Source organism: Dendrobates tinctorius, unplaced genomic scaffold (genome assembly GCF_039654945.1).
Source record: "Dendrobates tinctorius isolate UK_male_01 unplaced genomic scaffold, ASM3965494v1 ptg000257l, whole genome shotgun sequence".
NCBI lineage: Eukaryota > Metazoa > Chordata > Amphibia > Anura > Dendrobatidae > Dendrobates > Dendrobates tinctorius.
The window spans coordinates 6,747,361-6,767,134 of record NW_027361924.1 but is presented as its reverse complement, the minus strand read 5'-3'; the positions used below and the strand labels follow the sequence as shown (position 1 = coordinate 6,767,134).

Genomic DNA, 19,774 nt, shown 5'->3' with positions numbered 1-19,774 from the left:
GATCTCCTCCAGGACACTACTACACTCCTGAGAAATACAGGGGTCTCCACCTTGCAACTCATGAACCAGGCAGATCAGGATGAGCAGTCACACATCAGTTCTAATTTCAGGGAGCATTCAGGCCCAGATATTTGTCTGCTCCGCTCGTCAGGCCTTTGTCATTCTGCCTGAAGTACATCACATACACAAAGGCTTCATAAACCTCCCGGCAGTGTTATCATAGTCCCCACAATGGACGCCACCAGCTCCTTTACATCTTGGCATTATTGTGGTTGGCACATGACAAGTTGGAATAGACTTATAATCACATTGCTTTGAACGACAGCTGGAAGGTTAAAAACACTCCGTAAACAAAGGCGGAGGCTAGGCCTCTATCCCTATACTTTACACTGCAGCTCTGCTTTACTAGAGCACTGATCTGCATTGTCAGTTGGAGTCTGTGGTGATCTTAAATCTCTCCCACACACTCCACTGTCTCTTCCAAGCTCTGCCCCCATACTTTACACTGCAGCTGGTGTAATCGGTGACTTCCTCTGAGTTGCACTGTCTACTGGGGTCTCTGGTGGTCTGAAACTTACCACGTCTTGCCTTATCAGGGAGTTTGATTACTGTCGTACCCCCATCTTTTGCTCGACCATTATGGCACCGCTCTGATCAGTGACTATCGGAGCCTCTGGTGTCCGTAAATCTACCACGTCCCATCTTGTCAGAGGCTCTCGTTGTTGCGCTCTCTGGATACTTTACACTGCAGCTCTGCTCCATTAAGGCACAGCTGTGATCAGAGACTTCAGCTCAGCTGCATTGTTTGTTGGAGTCTGTGGTAGTCTGAAATGTATCATGTCTCATCAGAGACTACTGCTCTATCCCCATACTTTACACTTCAGCTCTGCTCTCCACTGGAGTAGATAAAGAAGAATATGTATGAAAATCCCTAAAGTGATCAGAGTCCCTCAGTGGTGCAGCCTCGGGCTCCGGCCTGGAACTCTGTGTTGTTGTTTTTTTTACTATTTGTACATTTCTCTTAAGGGGCAATGAACTCCACATTCCCGATCTCGTTAGTTTCTGAGCAGGAAACTAATTAAATTGCAGCTCAGGAAACAATCTGCTAATTAACATAAAGATGAGCGGAGGAGTCATGGAGACGACGTGACCATCCCTCCAAGAAACCACTGGATCGGGGCCGACTGGGGTCACCCCCTCCCAGGTAACCAGGAAGGCTGCCCCCTGCTGGCAACCTGCATCAGGTGAATCTAAGGCCGGGGAGGAGGATTTCCTACATTGAATACAATTGTTCCCATTCATTGACTGCAAGCAGAGATCTAGAAAAGAGAAAGTTGTGGAATGCAATGATTAAAGGGGTCCCATATAAACCATTGGTGCTATGCACACCCCCTGCTTGGGACCCCCCATGTGAGTCTGGCATTGCCGCTGACAGCGTCTCTCAGTAGTGCAGCCTCAGGCTTTGGGACTGTGAGCAGATCTCAGACGTGACTATATACAGTAGGGGAAATAAGTATTTGATCCTCTGGCAAACAAGACTTAATACTTGGTGGTAAAACCCTTGTTGGCAAGCCCAGCAGTCAGACGTTTCTTGTAGTTGATGATGAGGTTTGCGCACATATCAGGAGGAGTTTTGCTCCTCTCCACTTTGCAGATCATCTCTAGATCAGTATGATTTTGAGGCTGTCGCTTGGCAACTCGGAGCTTCATCTCCCTCCATAAGTTTTCTATGGGATTAAGGTCTGGAGACTGGCTAGGCCACTCCATGACCTTAATGTGTTTCTTTTTGACCCACTCCTTTGTTGCCTTGTCTGTATGTTTTGGGTCATTGTCTTGCTGGAAGACCCAGCCATGACCCATTACGGCACATGTCTCCATCCATTCTCCCATTGATGCGGTGAAGTAGTCCTTTGCCCTTAGCAGAGAAACACTCCAAAACATAATGTTTCCACCTCCATGCTTGACAGTGGGGATGGTGTTCTTTGGGTCATAGGCAGCATTTCTCTTCCTCCAAACATGGCGAGTTGAGTTAATGGCAAAGACATCCAATTTTTGTCTCATCTGACCACAACGCTTTCTCCCAATCACTCACAGAATGATCCAGATGTTCACCGGCAAACTTCAGATGGGTCTGCACATGTGCCTTCTTGAGCAGGGGGACCTTGCGGGCACTGCAGGATTGTAAACCTTTACAGCGTAATGTGTTACCAATGGTTTTCTTGGTATCTGTGGTCCCAGCTGCCTTGAGATCATTAACAGGTTCCCCCCCATGTAGTTTTAGGCTGACCTCTCACCTTCGTCATGATCAAGGATACCCCACGAGGTGAGATTTTGCATAGTGCCCCAAATCGATGACGATTGACAGTCATTTTGTATTTCTTCCATTTTCTTACTATTGCATCAACAGTTGTCTCCTTCTCACCCATTGTCTTACTTATGGTTTTGTAGCCTATTCCAGCTTTGTGCAGGTCTATGATTTTGTCCCTGACATCCTTAGAAAGCTCTTTGGTCTTGCCCATGTTGTAGAGGTTAGAGTCTGACTGATTAATTGAGTCTGTGGCCGGGAGTCTTATATAAAGGTGACTATGTAAGACGGCTGTCTGTAATGCAGGTAGCGAGTTGATTAGGAGCGTCTAACTGGTCTGTAGGAGCCAGAACTCTTAATGGTTCGTAGGAGATCAAATACTTATTTCTCACTGCAAAATGCAAATAAATTTATATAATTTATACAATGTGATTTTCTGGATTTTGTTTTTGATATTCTGTCTCTCAATGTTAAAATTCACCTACCCTTAAAATTATAGACTGTTCATGTCTTCGCCAGTGGGCAAACTTACAAAATCAGCAAGGGATCAAATATGCCTGGTGCCCTGTAATCATCGAAACTATTGCAGAACTACAACCCCCAGCATGTCCTTATGATCGATGGATTACTCAGTGCTGTACACACAGGGACACTGGAAAATTCTGCAGAGAGTACCAGAATAACTTGTGTGGGGCACAGAGCGGCCGGGGTCAGAGGTGGTGGGACCTCCCTGCCCCCTGTGAGGAGCACTCTGGAGACACCATGAGGGGCGCTCTCACCCCCCCCCAAACATTTCACCATCAATAGGAGGAAATGTGGCACAGTTTGTATCCTGTGCCATGTCCGTATGTCCGCAGGTCCCCGTACCATTACCCCAGGTCCCTGTGCCATGTCCCCAGGTCCCCGTACCATTACCGCAGGTCCCTGTGCCATGTCCGCAGGTCCCCGTACCATTACCGCAGGTCCCCGTACCATTACCGCAGGTCCCTGTGCCATGTCCGCAGGTCCCCGTACCATTACCGCAGGTCCCTGTGCCATGTCCGTATGTCCGGAAGTCCCTGTGCCATGTCCGCAGGTCCCCGTACCATTACCGCAGGTCCCTGTGTCATGTCCACAGGTCCCTGTACCATTACCGCAGGTCCCTGTGCCATGTCTGCAGGTCCCCGTACCATTACCGCAGGTCCCTGTGCCATGTCCGTATGTCCGCAGGTCCCTGTGCCATGTCTGTATGTCCGCAGGTCCCCGTACCATTACCGCAGGTCCCTGTGCCATGTCCGCAGGTCCCTGTGCCATGTCCGCAGGTCCCCGTACCATTACCGCAGGTCCCTGTGCCATGTCCGCAGGTCCTTGTGCGATGTCCGTATGTCCGCAGGTCCCCGTACCATTACCGCAGGTCCCTGTGCCATGTCCATATGTCCGCAGGTCCCTGTGCCATTACCGCAGGTCCCTGTGCCATGTCCGTATGTCCGCAGGTCCCCGTACCATTACCGCAGGTCCCTGTGCCATGTCCGCATGTCCGCAGGTCCCTGTGCCATGTCCGCAGGTCCCTGTGCCATGTCCGCAGGTCCCTGTGCCATTACCGCAGGTCCCTGTGCCATGTCCGTATGTCCACAGGTCCCTGTGCCATTACCGCAGGTCCCTGTGCCATGTCCGTATGTCCACAGGTCCCTGTGCCATTACCGCAGGTCCCTGTGCCATGTCCGTATGTCCGCAGGTCCCTGTGCCATTACCGCAGGTCCCTGTGCCATGTCCGTATGTCCACAGGTCCCTGTGCCATTACCGCAGGTCCCTGTGCCATGTCCGTATGTCCGCAGGTCCCTGTGCCATTACCGCAGGTCCCTGTGCCATGTCCGTATGTCTACAGGTCCCTGTGCCATTACCGCAGGTCCCTGTGCTTTGTGCGCATGTCCCTGTTCCATGTGCGCAGTCCTCGGCCAAGTCCGTGTGTCCGCAGGTCCCTGTGCATTGCAAGACATGAACTAGCCACAGCATTAGGCCTGACACTGGCATTCATGGCAAAGGGCATAAACCAGTTATCACCCATGTATGCAATATAGCCATGTGTCCTGTGCCTGTATAATGGCACTATACATAGTCCTTACATGACAGTACCCCTGTATACCACCCACAGCTCCTGTATAATGGCACTATACATAGTCCTTACATGACAGTACCTCTGTATACCATCCACAGCTCCTGTATAATGGTACTATACATAGTCCTTACATGACAGTACCCCTGTATACCATACACAGCTCCTGTATAATGGTACTATACATAGTCCTTACATGACAGTACCCCTGTATACCACCCACAGCTCCTGTATAATGGTAGTATACATAGTCCTTACATGACAGTACCCCTGTATACCATCCACAGCTCCTGTATAATGGTACTATACATAGTCCTTACATGACAGTACCCCTGTATACCATCCACAGCTCCTGTATAATGGTAGTATACATAGTCCTTACATGACAGTACCCCTGTATACCACCCACAGCTCCTGTATAATGGTAGTATACATAGTCCTTACATGACAGTACCCCTGTATACCACCCACAGCTCCTGTATAATGGCACTATACATAGTCCTTACATGACAGTACCCCTGTATACCATCCACAGCTCCTGTATAATGGCACTATACATAGTCCTTACATGACAGTACCCCTGTATACCATCCACAGCTCCTGTATAATGGTACTATACATAGTCCTTACATGACAGTACCCCTGTATACCACCCACAGCTCCTGTATAATGGTACTATACATAGTCCTTACATGACAGTACCCCTGTATACCATCCACAGCTCCTGTATAATGGTAGTATACATAGTCCTTACATGACAGTACCCCTGTATACCACCCACAGCTCCTGTATAATGGCACTATACATAGTCCTTACATGACAGTACCCCTGTATACCATCCACAGCTCCTGTATAATGGTACTATACATAGTCCTTACATGACAGTACCCCTGTATACCACCCACAGCTCCTGTATAATGGTACTATACATAGTCCTTACATGACAGTACCCCTGTATACCATCCACAGCTCCTGTATAATGGTAGTATACATAGTCCTTACATGACAGTACCCCTGTATACCACCCACAGCTCCTGTATAATGGTAGTATACATAGTCCTTACATGACAGTACCCCTGTATACCATCCACAGCTCCTGTATAATGGCACTATACATAGTCCTTACATGACAGTACCCCTGAATACCATCCACAGCTCCTGTATAATGGTACTATACATAGTCCTTACATGACAGTACCCCTGTATACCACCCACAGCTCCTGTATAATGGTACTATACATAGTCCTTACATGACAGTACCCCTGTATACCATCCACAGCTCCTGTATAATGGTAGTATACATAGTCCTTACATGACAGTACCCCTGTATACCACCCACAGCTCCTGTATAATGGCACTATACATAGTCCTTACATGACAGTACCCCTGTATACCATCCACAGCTCCTGTATAATGGCACTATACATAGTCCTTACATGACAGTACCCCTGTATACCACCCACAGCTCCTGTATAATGGCACTATACATAGTCCTTACATGCCAGTACCCCTGTATACCATCCACAGCTCCTGTATAATGGCACTATACATAGTCCTTACATGCCAGTACCCCTGTATACCACCCACAGCTCCTGTATAATGGCACTATACATAGTCCTTACATGACAGTACCCCTGTATACCACCCACAGCTCCTGTATAATGGCACTATACATAGTCCTTACATGCCAGTACCCCTGTATACCATCCACAGCTCCTGTATAATGGCACTATACATAGTCCTCACATGCCAGTACCCCTGTATACCATCCACAGCTCCTGTATAATGGCACTATACATAGTCCTCACATGCCAGTACCCCTGTATACCACCCACAGCTCCTGTATAATGGCACTATACATAGTCCTTACATGACAGTACCCCTGTATACCATCCACAGCTCCGGTATAATGGTACTATACATAGTCCTTACATGACAGTACCCCTGTATACCATCCACAGCTCCTGTATAATGGCACTATACATAGTCCTTACATGACAGTACCCCTGTATAGCATCCACAGCTCCGGTATAATGGTACTATACATAGTCCTTACATGACAGTACCCCTGTATACCATCCACAGCTCCTGTATAATGGTACTATACATAGTCCTTACATGCCAGTACCCCTGTATACCATCCACAGCTCCGGTATAATGGTACTATACATAGTCCTTACATGACAGTACCCCTGTATACCACCCACAGCTCCTGTATAATGGCACTATACATAGTCCTTACATGACAGTACCCCTGTATACCACCCACAGCTCCTGTATAATGGCACTATACATAGTCCTTACATGCCAGTACCCCTGTATACCACCCACAGCTCCTGTATAATGGTACTATACATAGTCCTTACATGACAGTACCCCTGTATACCATCCACAGCTCCTGTATAATGGTACTATACATAGTCCTCACATGACAGTACCCCTGTATACCACCCACAGCTCCTGTATAATGGCACTATACATAGTCCTTACATGACAGTACCCCTGTATACCACCCACAGCTCCTGTATAATGGCACTATACATAGTCCTTACATGACAGTACCTCTGTATACCATCCACAGCTCCTGTATAATGGTACTATACATAGTCCTTACATGCCAGTACCCCTGTATACCACCCACAGCTCCTGTATAATGGCACTATACATAGTCCTTACATGACAGTACCCCTGTATACCACCCACAGCTCCTGTATAATGGCACTATACATAGTCCTTACATGACAGTACCTCTGTATACCATCCACAGCTCCTGTATAATGGTACTATACATAGTCCTTACATGACAGTACCCCTGTATACCACCCACAGCTCCTGTATAATGGTACTATACATAGTCCTTACATGACAGTACCCCTGTATACCACCCACAGCTCCTGTATAATGGCACTATACATAGTCCTTACATGACAGTACCCCTGTATACCATCCACAGCTCCTGTATAATGGTACTATACATAGTCCTTGCATGACAGTACCCCTGTATACCACCCACAGCTTCTGTATAATGGCACTATACATAGTCCTCGCATGACAGTATCCCTGTATACCACCCACAGCTCCTGTATAATGGCACTATACATAGGCCTTACATGACAGTACCCCTGTATACCACCCACAGCTTCTGTATAATGGTACTATACATAGTTCTTACATGACAGTACCCCTGAATACCATCCACAGCTCCTGTATAATGGCACTATACATAATCCTCGCATGACAGTACCCCTGTATACCATCCACAGCTCCTGTATAATGGCACTATGCAGTGTGGTCACATAACAGTACCAGTCACAGTACCCCCGTGTACCAGCAATATCTACCATGGACTAGTGCAGCCCTTTGGTACAGGATGGCTTCATACATATGGTAACAAAAATACCGGATGATATAGTAGAGAGCTCTCCATCTGCAGACATCTCACCCCGCGCGTTATATTCCCCCCCCTTTATCAAAGGGTATATAAAGCAGACGGTATAGACAAGGCACAATAAGACCGCCACTGAGTGCATGCCTGCAGGGAGAACTGTCATAGGGGCACAAAGGCGAGATGTGAGTGCAAACATCACATTCATGCCCAGGTTATACCAGCATAGTCCATATCACACACACATATGTGTATACTGACATGCAGGAAGATGCATATCATTTACATATGCCGCCATCACACGCTGAGACTCTTCAATTATCACTGAGGTGTGGAGTATCTCTCCCATCATCTCATGCAGGTTGAGGAACATTCAGCACTCTGTAATTACTGAGATAAGGATGAATACCGTGAGCCGATCGCTGGGAACCATCGTGGTCACCATTGTGATTTTCTGCGCCTCGTACTCCACTATTCAGAGGGCGACTGACCAGAAAGTCTCAGGCTTATACTAGCACTGGTGCGTTATTACAGGAGCGGCCGAGATCAGTCACACGTGAGCATGGAGATCTTCCCCTAGCTTTAGGAGTCATGGGGGAGGAGTCTGAATATATGGACTCCTCCCTCTTGTCACCTTATGGCAGCCATTTGTGTGCCTGGATTTATCTTCGAGATCTGACTTACAAGGTTCCCTTTAAAATATAAAAATGAATCTATATAACCCGTCCTGATTTAAGAATCCAATATGGCCGCCTGGAGATCGTTAGCTAATTATTTATGATTTTTCTATAAAAAAAAAAACAAAAAAACATCAAGCTGTTCACTTAAAATTTTTCAAAATTTGTCACAATGGAGATGAAAAGTCGACAGAATTTCAAAAATCTCCAAAATGCGTCTCCACGCCTGCCCTCGCCTGATTGAGGCCTTTGGGGCGTCCCTGAGGCGACCCGACCAATGGAAATTACTACAATTACTACAGAGACCGAAGCTTGGTAGGAAATGTCAGGAGGAATGCCGCCACGCCACATTCATTGTGGTAGAGCTGTGTTCACATTTCTGGCATGGCGGCCATTTTGGTGTAAGTTCACGATGACATTCTAGCAGGTGTACACACGAGGGTTATTGACATGGCGGCCATTTTATTCATGAATTAATGATGACCCCCTTGTGAGGTGTGAATACCCCAATACCAGAGCCGGCGGCCGGCTTGTCATGGATTAGACTGCGGCCTACTAATTAATGGTTGTGAGGAGATGCTGCCTTTGTTTCCCATAGCAACCAATCGCAGGGCTGCTTTCATTTCATTCAGTGCTCTGGTAGAATGAAAGCTGTGCTGTGATTTGTTGCTATGAGAAACAAAAGCAGTTTCTCTTTCAGTTTCATACATCTGCCCCCTGTCTTTTTACTGTGGCGGACATTTTGTTACAAAATTTAGAGTGGTGTTCTGAGAAGTTGAATAGAAAGTAATATTTATAATATGGCGGCAATTTTCTGACATGGCGACCAGATGACACAACTTAATAAACGAGTTTGGTTCCTATGAAAGAAGTGACGGGGCCCATCGACGTCCAAGTTCTGGCGTCTCATGCGGCAGAGGGGCCCCCACGGGTGTCAGGGCCCATATATTTTGGTAACTTAGGCCCCTTCATTGCCCCCCAGCCTTAAAGCAGCCATGATTTTATGGGCCGGGTTTGTGTAAACAATGCCCCTTTTAGGCCCTGGATGCCACTAATTTGCTGGAATTGTTTGTGAAAAATTGGCAAAATTCAGAACAGTTTGTCGAAAATTAACAAAAATTATCATTCTTAGCCAAGATCAACTTGTAGGTGACGTCACAGATACCTTCCGGAAGGTGGATTCTGGGGGGGGGGGGGGTTCCGGAGCCCGCGTGTCCTCCCCTTTATCCAGACATTCAGGGTGCCTGTTACTTATTGTGCCCTCGCCCCACGACCCCGAAACGCGCGGGGCTGTGGCGTCCCAGGATCTCGCCGCCATCAGATAATGCAGAGTTTACTCAGCGCATTGACATCTCACACCGACTGCTATGAAACTGTATCGGCGGCACGCCCCTGCCCCAACTTCTTGCCGAACCTGCTCGGCTCCCGGCTCTGCTATGTCGGCCTCACGCCCTTCTCTTATTTGACATAACATTAGTGACTGGGAGATGGCGCTCCTCCCTGCGGTGAAAACGTCTCCGGAATCTTCTAGAAGACGCAAGACGAGAAGATGCCTCGTCGTCGCCTTCAGGTTTTACAAGGAAGAGCTAAATTTAGAGGCGAATACCTGAGGAAATAAATAAGACGTACACCCAAATGAGAACACAATGGGGTGATGCCTCAACCACAGCAGGGAGGGAGGAGGAGGGAGCCCAATCTGGGAAGAATATGAGTGGAAACCATCAACAAGCAGAACAGCTGCTGCTGACGGATCTCATTATATGTCTAATTATAATTCTGTGTTCTGTGAATACACCGGAAATCCCGACAGTCTGAGTAATGAATGAACACCTAAAGCTTCCATTACACACATGATAAGAGCCATTATTTGGCATTGTATGGCGGTACTATTTAGCCTGCGTTATTTGGAATTGTATAGTAATATCATTTTGGCTGTAGTATATGGGAATTACATGGTCGCACTATTGTGGATTATTTACATTATGTGGCAGTATCGTTTTTTGGCTCTATTTTATGAGAACTGTGTGGCGGTTTTATTTGGGCTATCTTATTTGGCATTGTTTAGCAGTATTTTTTAGTCTTCAGTATTTGGTTTTGTTATAAAGGGATTGTTTAGGCCTGTACTCTATATTGGAAAGATGGCGGTATATTTGGGTTGTATTATTTAGCATTCTATGGCGGTACTATGTTTTCGTTATTTTGGCTGATATATACAAGTATTATTTGGTCTATATGTGGTATGGTATAGCAGGTTGTATTGTCTGGCGGCACTATGGTGGTATTTGTTGGCCCTGTATGGTGGTTCTTGTATATTATAGAGGTATTTTTATGGTGCTAAGGGTTCCTTTTGTTGGTTTGGGCGTCATTCATAAGAAAAAAAGGTACTGTTACTGTCACAGAGGGGCCCGTGGAGTATAATAACCAGGAGGTAATCCAGCGGCAGGTACGATACGGTACGTGTGGCGTCCTCCATTGTTTGCAAACAAAGGAGCCTTTTTTGTAATCCTGTGAAAGGAGCAGTAATGACTGGGAAAAGAGCCACCAGCAGACAGCTGCCAGGACCGCGCCGGCCTCAGGATCTCATGAGAAGCCAAGTAACAGTCCTGGGGGCTCTTAAAGGGGCCCATGAGGCAGCCCCCCATTAAGCCACTATGGGCCTACCCTTGCGGCGTCCATCAATAAGCCAAAGTGTTGAGTCTTTTCCAAGATGGCCTTCTGACCACATGGGGCTTATCAACGACGACCTGGCGTGGAGTTGATTTCTTATTGCCGATTGGCCAAGAGGGGGATCACATGGGATTCTTGACCCCAGAGGGCCCCCCCATACAATGGTCCATGTCTGAGGGTGAGTAGGGGGCTCTCGGCTAAGGCCACGGGATGACTTGTGGCAATGAGCAATGTGCCGACTCTCACAATGGAGTCTATGAAATTTTGCGCCCAACTTCCCAGGGATGGGGGTGCGGAAATCACAAGCGTTGAGCACCATGTTTCCGTCCTGGCATCGCCCGCAATGTCTGATCACCTGTAGGCCCACTTGTGTGACAGAGGGTCCATGGGCCAAGCTGGCATTTTTGCCTCTGGGTACGTCCAAAACCAGTCTGACCAGTATGTCAAAAACCGGACCAGATACAGGCTCCTTCCCCTTCTCAGTCACATTCCTGAAATACCAAAAAAGTAAAAAGTCTTGCCAAACGAGACAAGGAGACAAGTGCACGCTGCTCCTCCAGAAAGAATGTCTCCATTCCAACACCCAGCGTCCATCACTGTGACCCCGACACCCCAAAACTGCAGCAAACCAAGCGTCCGCACTCTCCAGCACACTTCATGTTCCCATTCCTCACCAAAACAGATCTCTGCTTGGGTCAGTGAATGAGCACACTGCTGGAGGTTTGTTACAGTTGTATCCAGTCTGGACAATCCTGGGACTGCAGACTGATACATTGTAACGAACTAGGACTGATGAGAGGGGTCCCCGCCCCGGAGTCACATTGTCAGCCCCCCTCCCCCGGGTAATCCTCATATACAGTCGGGGTGGTTCCCCTTTATACTCCCATCATTCACATTGTCTCCTGACGTATCACTCCCACACCCATCAGATCGGTCGCTGTCACCGCCTAGATGAGACTTCATCCACCACAGTAGCGATGTTCCCTCAGCTTCAGAAACTACAACTCCCAGCATGCACCCCTGTGCAATGGTCACATGACAGATACCAGTCACTACTATGGGGCTGGGTGCATGTAGTATGGTCATTATGACATACTGGGAGTTGTAGTCTCAAAGTTTGTGCCCTACACCTGGGTGATGCATGTGCCTGCTGTACTACTCCACCATCATCCTCCTGCATTCTCCCCACACCTCAGTTATACAATATGGTGCAAAATAATGGAACGCCATATTGTTTGCCATCATTGTGGAGAGGCCTGGCTGGCCCTGGAGTAGATCTGGACCCCTCTACACCACTCTGGGGTACACCCCCCCATCAGCTTCATCATCAGAATACTGGAGGAGTGACAGGAATAGCTCTGGGGTGGGAAGCTGGATGACCGGTGCCAGGGTATGCACCGCATGATGGAGGGCGAGTCTGCGGCTGCATCCTCCCCCTGCCCGGCAGAGCTGACACTCACCGCATCACTCACAGGGTGTCACACAGGAACAATGGAGGACCAACCTGTTCCCTGACATCAAAGATGATCGTCCAGCGGAAGCGAGAACTAACAGGACCCAGTATAACCAGCTGAACCCAGTATAACCAGCACCAAAGGCCCAAATAACCAGTACTGGACCCAGTATAACCAGCACCAAAGGCCTAAATAATCAGTACTGGACCCAGTATAACCTTCAGGACCCAGTATAACCATCACTGAAGACCTAAATAACCAGTACTGGACCCAGTATAACCAGCTGAACCCAGTATAACCAGCACCAAAGGCCCAAATAACCAGTACTGGACCCAGTACAACCAGCTGAACCCAGTATAACCATCACTGAAGGCCTAAATAACCAGTACTGGACCCAGTATAACCAGCAGAACCCAGTATAACCATCACTGAAGGCCTAAATAACCAGTACTGGACCCAGTATAACCAGCAGAACCCAAAATAACCATCACTGAAGACCTAAATAACCAGTACTGGACCCAGTATAACCAGCAGAACCCAGAATAACCATCACTGAAGGCCTAAATAACCAGTACTGAACCCAGTATAACCAGCAGAACCCAGAATAACCATCACTGAAGGCCTAAATAACCAGTACTGAACCCAATATAACCAGCAGAACCCAGTATAACCATCACTGAAGGTCCAAATAACCAGTACTGGACCCAGTATAACCAGCAGAATCCAGTGTAACCAGCACCAAAGGGCCAAATAACCAGTACTGGACCCAGTATAACCAGCAGAACCCAGTATAACCAGCATTTAAGGCCTAAATAACCAGTACTGGACCCAGTATAACCAGCAGAATCCAGTATAACCATCACTGACGGCCTATATAACCAGTACTGGACCCAGTATAACCAGCAGAACCCAGTACAACCATCACTGAAGGCCTAAATAACCAGTACTGGACCCAGTATAACCAGCAGCACCCAGTATAACCCAATAACAAAGTCTAGTCTCCCCAGCAGCTGATCTTTAGTGTGGAGACTATAGAGCACGGCCCACACCGCTATTCACCGTGCCGTGGACCCCAGTACCGGACATTACATGTGGATGGCGTATAGCACGGTATATACCGTGACCACAGAGCGCTGCACACGGGAGGGTGCAGGTAGGAGCATTAGTAGATTATTGGGGTCCACTCATAGGTGACGGTGTAACTGGTCATACTCTACAGGTGACAGCATGTGAGGTGTATAGATGTAGACTTTGTGAGTGACAGGTGAGTGGATCCTCTCTATAGTTGACTGTGTACAGGTTAGTGGATCCTCTCTATAGGTGACTGTGTACAGGTGAGTGGATCCTCTCTATAGTTGACTGTGTACAGGTTAGTGGATCCTCTCTATAGGTGACTGTGTACAGGTGAGTGGATCCTCTCTATAGTTGACTGTACAGGTGAGTGGATCCTCTCTATAGCTGACTGTGTACAGGTTAGTGGATCCTCTCTATAGTTGACTGTGTACAGGTTAGTGGATCCTCTCTATAGGTGACTGTGTACAGGTGAGTGGATCCTCTCTATAGTTGACTGTGTACAGGTTAGTGGATCCTCTCTATAGGTGACTGTGTACAGGTGAGTGGATCCTCTCTATAGTTGACTGTGTACAGGTGAGTGGATCCTCTCTATAGCTGACTGTGTACAGGTGAGTGGATCCTCTCTATAGTTGACTGTACAGGTGAGTGGATCCTCTCTATAGCTGACTGTGTACAGACTAGTGGATCCTCTCTATAGGTGACAGTGTAGATCTATTCTATAGATGATCCAGTGATTAGATCCACTATAAGTGACAGCGTGTACAGATGAATGAATCCTTTCTATTGTTGACCATGATTACAGATGAGTGGATCTTCTCTGTAGGTGACCGTGTGGATGTGATTGCTTCCTCTATAGGTGACAGTGGGAAGGTGAGTCTATCCTCTCTATAGGTGACAGTAGATAAGATTCTCTCTATGGTACAGTGTATGCAGGTGAATGGATCCTCCCTATAGATCCTTTATATGCGTGACAGTGGACAGGTGAGAAGATCCTCTATATAGGGGACAGTGGAGAGGAGAATGGATCCTCTCTATACATGAGTTTACTGTTGAGTGGATCCTCTCTATGTGTCAGTGTGTATAGGTGGGTGGATTCTCTCTGTAGGTGACAGTGTACACTCAAGTGGATCCTCTCTAAATGCGTGTGTACAGGCGAGTGTATAGGTGGCAGGGGACAGGCAAGTTGATCTTCTCTAAGTGAACAGGTGAATGTATACTCTATAGGTGGCAGTGTACAGGTGAGTGGATCCCCTCTGAGTCAGTATCTGTAGGTGAGTTGGTCACCTCTATAGATGATGGTGTACAGGTGAGTGGATCCTCTATCGGTGTCAGTCTCTACCGGTGAATGGATCCCCTCTATAGATCATGGTGCATAGGTGAATGGATCCTCTCTGTTGTTGTCAGTCTCTGGAAGTGAGTAGATCCTCTATCAGTGTCATTCTCTACAGGTGAGTGGATCCTCTCTGTAGATGATGGTGTAGAGGTGAGTGGAGCCTCTCTGTCGGTGTCAGTCTCTACAGGTGAATGGATCCCCTCTATAGATGATGGTACAGAGATGAGTGGATCCTCTCTATTGCTGTCATTCTCTACAGGTGAGTGGTTCCCCTCTAGATGGTGGTGCACAAGTGAGCGGATCCCCTTAGGTGGCCGGCAGGGGGTACTTACACTTTGGGCTGCACAGAGTTGGGGCTGTATTTCGCAGTGGTTCGCTTCTTGAACAAGGAGCTCATGTTTCCTCGCTGTTTCGGGGTGTCGGGGTGATGCTGCAGGCCGGGGCCCCGGTGAAGTCTCCGTGCTCTGAGTCTCTGAGGTGTTGGCTCCTGGCTGGGGAGTAGCAGCCTGGGATCCTGCTCTACAGGTAGGAGGGGAGTGATCTGGATGGGCAGGTTGTCATTACCTGGAAGGTGGAGCAGACTGTGGTGCACACTCCACCTCTCACACAGGGACTGTCACAGGTCAGCAGCATGTAGTGTCCCCTGCAGCCCTGGGACAGGCTAAACCCCTGCACTGCCACAGCCCTGGGGAGGAGGAGGAGGAGGGCATCCATGTCTGATGGGAGTGCAATCACTAGTACTACAACTCTGGAGGTTATCAGAGCCTGCTAGGAGTTGTAGTCTCACAGCTGGATCGCCCCAGGTTACCATGCAGTGCACTGGACCCTGAACACCTTACATTGGCACAGTCATGGCAGTGTTTGTGTGCCAGCTGGCAGCCCAGGGGTTAATCCCATGTGCTCTGTTTTTAGAGTAGAGATAGGAGTGGCAGAAAGTGACAGCTCCAGGCAGAGGGAGGAGAGAGAGCACATACCACAGGGCAGGAGGGGCTGCCCATCACAGGGATGCCCACCCCTCCACAGCAATGATGGGAGGAGTAGTCTCCAGATTCCTGCACACAACATGGATCACTGCAAAGTGTCCTGCTGCCATTACACCAGGGGCAGGAGTCACCTGATGCATTAGTTACATCACATCCCAGAATGTCATCAGTCATACTGTACATCCCATAATACTCACATCTGTGTAGCATCACCGTGTATTACAGTCTTATAGTGCCTTCATAATAGTGTGTATAACACTGCCATATAGTGCCTACATAACAGTGTACGTAATACTGCCATATAGTGCCTACATAACAATGTATATAATACTGCCATATAGTGCCTACATAACAGTGTATATAATACTGCCATATAGTGCCTACATAACAGTGTATATAATACTGCCATATAGTGCCTACACAATAGTGTGTATAATACTGCCATATAGTGCCTACATAATAGTGTATATAATGCTGCCATATAGTGCCTACATAACAGTGTATATAATACTGCCATATAGTGCCCACATAATAGTGTATGTAACACTGCCTTATAGTGCCTACATAATAGTGTATGTAATACTGCCATATAGTGCCTACATAACAGTGTATATAATACTGCCATATAGTGCCTACATAATAGTGTGTATAATACTGCCATATAGTGCCTACATAATAGTGTATATAATGCTGCCATATAGTGCCTACATAACAGTGTATATAATACTGCCATATAGTGCCCACATAATAGTGTATATAATACTGCCTTATAGTGCCTACATAACAGTGTATATAATACTGCCATATAGTGGCTACATAATAGTTTGTATAATACTGCCATATAGTGCCTACATAATAGTGTGTATAATACTGCCATATAGTGCCTACATAACAGTGTATATAATACTGCCTTATAGTGCCTACATAAGTGTATATAATGCTGCCATATAGTGCCTACATAATAGTGTGTATAATACTGCCATATAGTGCCTACATAATAGTGTATATAATACTGCCATATAGTGCCCACATAATAGTGTATGTAACACTGCCATATAGTGCCTATATAATACTGCCATATAGTGCCTACATAATATTGTATATAATACTGCCATATAGTGCCTACATAATAGTGTATATAATACTGCCACATAGTGCCTACATAATAGTGTGTATAATACTGCCATATAGTGCCTACATAATAGTGTATATAATACTGCCATATAGTGCCCACATAATAGTGTATGTAATACTGCAATATAGTGCCCACATAATAGTGTATATAATACTGCCATATAGTGCCTACATAATAGTGTATATAATACTGTCATATAGTGCCCACATAATGGTGTATATAATACTGGCATACACTGCCTTTATAATAGTGTATATAATACAGTGTTTATAATGCTGCCATATAGTGCCTACATAATAGTGTGTATAATACTGCCATATAGTGCCTACATAATAGTGTATATAATACTGCCATAGAGTGCCTACATAACAGTGTATATAATACTGCCTTATAGTGCCTACATAACAGTGTATATAATACCGCCATATAGTGCCTACATAATAGTGTATATAATACTGCCATATAGTGCCCACATAATAGTGTATGTAACACTGCCATATAGTGCCTATATAATACTGCCATATAGTGCCTACATAATATTGTATATAATACTGCCATATAGTGCCTACATAATACTGTATAATACTGCCATATAGTGCCTACATAATAGTGTATATAATACTGTCATATAGTGCCTACATAATAGTGTATATAATACTGCCATATAGTGCCTACATAATAGTGTGTATAATACTGCCATATAGTGCCTACATAATAGTGTATATAATGCTGCCATATAGTGCCTACATAACAGTGTATATAATACTGCCATATAGTGCCCACATAATAGTGTATGTAACACTGCCTTATAGTGCCTACATAATAGTGTATGTAATACTGCCATATAGTGCCTACATAACAGTGTATATAATACTGCCATATAGTGCCTACATAATAGTGTGTATAATACTGCCATATAGTGCCTACATAATAGTGTATATAATGCTGCCATATAGTGCCTACATAACAGTGTATATAATACTGCCATATAGTGCCTACATAATAGTGTGTATAATACTGCCATATAGTGCCTACATAATAGTGTATATAATGCTGCCATATAGTGCCTACATAACAGTGTATATAATACTGCCATATAGTGCCCACATAATAGTGTATATAATACTGCCTTATAGTGCCTACATAACAGTGTATATAATACTGCCATATAGTGCCCACATAATAGTGTATATAATACTGCCTTATAGTGCCTACATAACAGTGTATATAATACTGCCATATAGTGGCTACATAATAGTTTGTATAATACTGCCATATAGTGCCTACATAATAGTGTGTATAATACTGCCATATAGTGCCTTCATAATAGTGTGTATAATACTGCCATATAGTGCCTGTCATATGTCACGGTGCAGCAGATGATCCCACTGGGCCCATCTCATGCCCTCTGCAGGTGGCACACAGGATGTTCGGGGTTCGGCCAGCTAATATTGGGGGGACTCAGGCGCCCAGAATAGCCACTGGCGGCATTAGGCACCAGTGTAATAACAGGTGTAGGGCTGGCATTGCCCTCCAGGGTCTCCGCGGCCCCTTTGCTCCCCGATCACCGCGGATCCCCTAGTGTGCTGGCGCTGGAGGGGTTAACGCCGAGGAGTTCTGCTCTGAGGGCGATCCCGCTCCATCCTGACACTGAATAATTCACATTCTTCGCTCATAGTGAATAATATTTTGCAGGTAGCTCCGTGTCCGCCGTGAGTCACAGGTTGGGAACGTGTCAGTGTCACTCGCCACCGCCCGTGCTGACGGCAGCGCCGAGGTCGCTGCCAGTGACACCAGCCCTGGTAGTAACGCCATTGTCCCACACAGTTGCCGAGACTCCCCCAGTACTAACTATAGACGTGTTCATCCTGAGCCTCCTGGTGCACGAATGCAGTGACTAAAGCTGCAGTGACTGTCCAGAGCTGGAGGAGCAGGTGCATTGCCCTTTAAATCCCCCAGAGACGGGTGCGGACAGTGGATCCCCCGCCTGCCCAGCGATCGCTTCCTCTGCCGGATTTCCATAACATTTGCCTATATGGCCGCCTGCAATACCAGCTGTGGGAACAGTGCGGCCGGGGCGATATTTAAGGGGTTTGAATACTTTTCTATCAGTTTTGTTGAGCAAATAAAGCAATTCTGCAAGCAGCCGTTTTATGTATACAGCTCCCATGCAGGCTTATGTGTCTCCATGGTGACAGACTACAATCAGCCTCCATGTAGTCAGATGCTGCAACTCTCAGACAGTGAAGAGGAGGGCGCGGGCGGGATCTGACCCCATCGGGTGACACATAGCACCGCAAGGGTGCTGCATACACAACACAGGAGGAGCTTTTTGATCTTGGTTATTTAGAAGGTAGCCTCATTTGTTTTTATTTTACACAAAGTAAGGCTCAGAAAAAAAATGATTGCAAAAGTTTACACACCCAGTAATGTAATGCTTCCTTTCCACTGTAGGGGGACCCCAATACCTGAATTATTAGAGGTTTTTGGACAAGCCCTTTAAGCACAGCCCGGACCCCCTGCAGAGTGTCCAGAGTGAACGATCCACATTCTTCTGGGCCGTAGATTAGTCGGAGGGAGCGGCCCCCGTGGACGCCTCATTCTTCCCACTGACACATCAGGGAACGATTTACATTTTTGGGTTCTTGCAATGAATACAAACATATGAG

General features: G+C 46.7%; 1 protein-coding gene across 1 annotated transcript in view; it reads right to left on the bottom strand.

The window, feature by feature from the left end:
* Positions 1-15,523, bottom strand: part of PPL (periplakin) — a 44,625-nt gene extending 29,102 nt beyond the window's left edge. Inside the window, exon 1 of the mRNA XM_073558570.1 lies at positions 15,320-15,523. Within this exon, the coding sequence (XP_073414671.1) occupies positions 15,320-15,384 (65 nt within the window). The 5' untranslated portion in view covers positions 15,385-15,523. The remainder of the gene's footprint in view (positions 1-15,319) is intronic.
* Positions 15,524-19,774: the final 4,251 nt, after the last annotated feature.